This window comes from Salmo salar, chromosome 15 (assembly GCF_965601325.2).
Source record: "Salmo salar chromosome 15, fSalSal1, whole genome shotgun sequence".
NCBI lineage: Eukaryota > Metazoa > Chordata > Actinopteri > Salmoniformes > Salmonidae > Salmo > Salmo salar.
In genome coordinates, this window is record NC_138305.1 from 45,375,368 (window position 1) to 45,380,933 (window position 5,566).

The following is a 5,566-nucleotide window of genomic DNA, read 5'->3' on the forward strand; positions in this document are numbered from 1 at the left end:
GTAGAGGTGGTAGCCATAAATTATAGTACCTCTATGGTGGTAGCCAGATGACGTTTTTTTCATTACAGAGTGATCTCAGAAAACGAGAAAAGGGTAGCTGCAGCAACAATATGGAAACTGGAATATGGGCAAGTGGGTGTGTCAAAATGTAAGCAGCAGGCATGTGGAAAGTAGTGGGTATGTTGAAAGGAATTTGTGTGTCGAAAGCGCTCTGCTGTAGATGTTAGATGGTTTTGATTAAGCTGTGTTTTTTTCCTTCTGTTTCTTACCACACCAGTTGTTGAATCTTGTTGTGTTCATACAAATATTTACACATGTTAAGTTTGCTGAAGATAAACGCAGTTGACAGTGAGAGGATGTTTCTTTTTTCGCTGAGTTAATATATATATATATATATATATATATATATATATATATATATATATATATATATATATATATATACACTTTTGGATTCTCATTTTTCAGGGGGTGCGGCAGCACACCCAACACCCCTACTTCCTGTGGCTATGCATAGCTGTAGTTTTAGTTTATGGTTGACGCAGCTTGTTGGCCATTAGCCAGTCAGCATTTTTCACTGAGTGCAAACTGGTATTTATGACTTCACAACTGGTAAATACCACCTTCCCAATTGGTTAACAACGCAGCATCACTCCTATCCCAACACAGGTTCATGTTCTTAATGTCCACGTGTAATGATGACTATTTGTGCTTCATCAATGACACACTCATAAAGCAACTGAAATTCAATGACTTTAATATTTAAAAGAAGGGCAGTCAAAGCAGAATAAAGTGACAACACAGAATATACAATCAGAGTAGGCCTACAATATTACGTGAGCATAGTGCCATCTTAAACTAATATACTATCCTGATAAATAGAGGTAGGTAGAGTAGGTGCTTTATTAGGCTTTATTTATTATTTTTAATGTATAATTAAGTCAGTTTATCTGTGTTGTCTGTGTAATTTCTACAGTTTATTCCTCTATTGCTGTTTAGACCTACTTGCTCTATTTCCATTAGGTTATTTCGATAAACCTTATTGTTTCCAGAAAGAAACAACCAAAAATACCACCAAACACAAAAGAACAAGAACAATAACAAGCCCAACAACACATGCAAACGGTGATCTCTGGCAACCTGTAAGATAGTAGTAAACATAAAAAGTTGTATGTTAGTTAGCGACAGTAAAGTACAATTATCACAATACAGTCAATGTTTCTGAAATGCAAACAATATAACCTCTATAAAAACATGTCATAATTACCAACAACTACGTATATAGATTATATAGTTATTCGTTTTGAATATAACGTGTATATAAGCAACTGTAAATATTGTAATGTTGTAGAATTTAGTTTTAATTAATGATGGACTTACAACGCCTGACTGCCCTGATGCAACCAAGGATACAGGAACACACCATCTGGAAATTAAAACAATCGGAAAACGACACATTGGCCTCAGAACCTTCAGAATAGTATGGATGTTGTACTGTATATTTACTAAACTACTAGCAACAAGTAGACCTCTGAATAGGACTATGACCAACAATACAAAAGCTGAAGAAATCATGAAAAAAACAATAGGCCCTGCTTTAAAAAAAATCCCAATACGAAATTTGGTTGAGAGGATATAATGCAGTATATTGCTGGTGTATTTTGTCATTTGCATTGGTTATCCATACCATGAGCAGACCCATACAGCCAGTTAGCTCTCATAGTACATAACTAACAAAGTGAAATTAAAAATGGAGTTGATGAGTTATTACCTCAGGATGTATATCAAGCTTCTTCAGAATCTCTTTGACTGCTGCTTCATTGCGATGACACTCCAATAGTCCCTGGCTCTCATGGAAGAGACAGTCCACTGTGAGTATTACATCACCTCTGGTCACTAGTCTGCTGCTGTCAGGTACAGTGTATTCTGGGTTGAAGGTGTGATGCAGTACTACCAGAATGACAGGTTTACCAGCTGTCAAAAGGAAAACAAAATACACTTCACCTCATTACCATTTTATTTTGTTTGTCTTTTCCAATTAATTTTGGATGGATTGACCCTGCCCTGACTAAATTACCAGGAATCTGCTGCAGTGCTGCTTCAATATCAGTCCCAGCATGAGAGACGATGGGACAGAAAGCCATGATGACATCACTCTCCTCTTGTGACATCACTTCAGTACAGCCTCCTCTGATGACGAGATGTCTTGTCAAATCCACATGAGCATCCAAGGTATTGCCAACCACAAATATGAAGAATCTCACCATCCCTGACCTCCCTATAGAGACATAGACAATATGAAGAAAATGTATACATAATTCACACTATCTAGATATAATGCTTTATATTTTTAATTGTATTACATCAAAAGTAGTTCAAGGGGAAGAATACACTAGTAGTCCACTGTGCTTATTTGGTAATAAGGCAATCCAGTTATCAAGATGAGCTATATCTTTGAAACGAGACAGAATGCACTTCCTTCATAATAGTTTTCCAAATGAGAAAGTGGTGGATGTGGTGCTGCAACTGAAGTCAAACACTGCCTCCATCTGTTTGCAGTCTGTTTTTCTTACAGGCATCAACATTGATCCCCCAATAGCAGTTTTCTTAAATGACAAGGGAATGTAGATATTGTACATATACATCATATTAATGTATGATTTATAGATATTACTTACTTCCAAGAAACTGGTGCTGCAGCAGAGAGAAAGTTTGCAAATTATATATAAAATGTATCTGTATAAACTTTGAATTAAAGCTATATGTATCAGACTAAAAGATGACATCATATAGTGGTACACAATTGTTGGGTATTTTGTCAGCTGTTGAGTAAAGCGGCAACTCCTAAAATGAAAATATACGTACTGGCCTGTTTCTGAGATCAGGGCTGTCCATGACAACATCTATCACCTATGAATACAATATTTAAATGTATTGAATAAAGAAGTTCAGTGTACTTTGATTAAAAATAACAAATACTCACATTTAAATGATAATACATTATTTACACTCTTGGACCCTGTCTAATAAAATGCTTCAGTTAAAATGTCTGCTTTTGCATGCACTGTTTTTGCTAACCAGCTGAGTCTGGTTTGTGTGTCCAATTCATGAATGATCATGAATGAATGACGGATATACACATAGAACATGGGTGAACTACCTTTGGCTTCATGTTCAGCCGGTTCAGAATGTTACCAACTGCTGCTTTGTTGCGAGGACAGTTCAGTAGTCCTCCTTTACTCTCATGGAACAGACAGTCCACTGTGAGTATTACATCACTTCTGGTCACTAGTCTGCTGCTGTCAGGTACAGTGCACTCTGGGTTAAAAAAGGGATGCAGGACTACCAGAATGACATCTTTACCATCTGTCAAAAGAATGAAGGACAAACAAAGCATTTATTCATGTCATTAGCCACTTGATACATGTCCTATCTAGATCAACTCTGATATGGAGATATAATAGATAGAAGAGACAGTAGTTTTGGAGGATACTTTGGGGGTTGGCTACCTGGAATCTGCTGCAGTGCTGCCTCAATATCAGTACCAGCACGAGAGACGATGGGACAGAAAGCCATGATGACATCACTCTGCTCTGGTGACATCACTTCAGTGAAGCCTCCTCCAAGCTGTCTCATAAACTGGATATGAGAATCCAAAGTATTGCCAGTGGTGATGGTGTAGTACCTCATCAACCTTGGCACCTCTGTTTTATAATTGATGAAAAAGAGAAAAGTAAAGTACAGACCCTAAAACTAAAAGTAGCAATGTTTTGGTTTAGATCACTGCCCAGACAGCTTATTAGCCTAACCTAAGATCTGGCCTGAAACGTTATTTAAATAAGTGGTAGGTCAGTGTCCTGTTAAAATAATTACCTCTGCGTTCCATTGTAGATATGTAAGTGGAGTGAACAGGGAAAAAATATGAATCAGGTAACAGACAATAAAATACATATCTTACTGTATAATATAACAACCAGTATGCAGACAATGTAAATATTTCAAGTCATCTTTCACTTTCATTCTGACAGACCTCTGAGATAAGCTATGCAGTCTCCCACCCACCTCCCTTCTTGCCTTTATTTGACCATGTGATCTACAGTAAACATAAAGTGATAGTGAATTGCTCACATCTATTTTACACCCATATAATTAGCATCATAAACGTCATTATATTTTCCAATATGCACCAATAGCCTGTACACATCACATAAATTTTACTTATTCATAAATCAGTGGTGTTACTGTAAATCATGCATTGCTCATTGTTCATCCTTGAGTTTTTAGACAGGTGCACTCCTAAGAACAGCTCATCTGAGACAGAATGACTTCATTTACACAGGCAGACCAATTCTGAAGTTTTGACAAATTATTTAAAAAAGAGCTGATCTTATTGTTCATAGGACCAATTAGTGAAAAAAAGATCAGCCTTCGTTGTTTAAGTCCAGATATCAATTGAACAAACGATACACAGATCAGATCTGCCTTTAACTGTATCATGTCTAAGTTAGTGCTAAATGTAGGCAGGAAAATTGACTTACCGAACCATAATGGTGTGTGAATTTCTTTGGATGATGACTATTGAAAGACAATCTGACCACCTTCTTTGATGCCCAGAGGAAATTGAAAAAGTACACAGCTTGAGGGAGAGATGGTTTTAATCAGAAACAGTTTCACTTTCATATTCAAGATACTATAGTAGGCTTTTAAAACTGCAGCATCACCTGTTTTTTCATCTGGCATTTGGTTAAAGATTGGTATGCCCTAGTTAACCATTAGCCTGTGAAACAACCTAAAAAGCATCTACAACGTTCGTTGTAAAAAGAAAAGAAAAAGGGATATAACTTGTCACCAATGCTATGAATATTATTCATACAGAAATAGCATCCAGTTTTGTTAATTTGTTTTGTTAGACTTCAGTGCGGCTTTTGACATTATTGATCATTAAATCAAATCAAATCAAATGTATTTATATAGCCCTTCGTACATCAGCTGATACCTCAAAGTGCTGTACAGAAACCCAGCCTAAAACCCCAAACAGCAAGCAATGCATGTGAAAGAAGCACGGTGGCTAGGAAAAACTCCATAGGAAAAACTCCCTAGAAAGGCCAAAAACCTAGGAAGAAACCTAGAGAGGAACCAGGCTATGAGGGGTGGCCAGTCCTCTTCTGGCTGTGCCGGGTGGATATTATAAGAGAACATGGTCAAGATGTTAAAATGTTCATAAATGACCAGCATGGTCAAATAATAACAATCATAGTAGTTGTCGAGGGTGCAACAAGCACGTCCGGTGAACAGGTCAGGGTTCCATAGCCGCAGGCAGAACAGTTGAAACTGGAGCAGCAGCACGGCCAGGTGGACTGGGGACAGCAAGGAGTCATCATGCCAGGTAGTCCTGAGGCATGGTCCTAGGGCTCAGGTCCTCCGAGAGAAAGAAAGAAAGAGAGAGAGAAAGAGAGAATTAGAGAGAGCATATTTAAATTCACACAGGACACCGGATAAGACAAGAGAAATACTCCAGATGTAACAGACTGACCCTAGCCCCCCGACACATAAACTACTGCAGCAT

At 37.6% G+C, this 5,566-nt stretch overlaps 1 protein-coding gene across 1 annotated transcript; it reads right to left on the reverse strand.

Moving 5' to 3' along the window:
- Positions 1 to 740: 740 nt before the first annotated feature.
- On the reverse strand, positions 741 to 3,863 carry LOC123727274 (uncharacterized). Its single transcript, XM_045695743.2, has 8 exons — positions 3,510 to 3,863; positions 3,161 to 3,366; positions 2,866 to 2,910; positions 2,679 to 2,694; positions 2,078 to 2,278; positions 1,772 to 1,974; positions 1,381 to 1,426; positions 741 to 1,140 (listed from the first exon to the last, which is right to left on the reverse strand). The coding sequence occupies exons 1-8, from the start codon at positions 3,688 to 3,690 to the stop codon at positions 1,040 to 1,042; spliced, it is 999 nt and encodes a 332-aa protein (XP_045551699.2). The 5' UTR covers positions 3,691 to 3,863; the 3' UTR covers positions 741 to 1,039.
- Between the last annotated feature and the right edge of the window lie 1,703 nt (positions 3,864 to 5,566).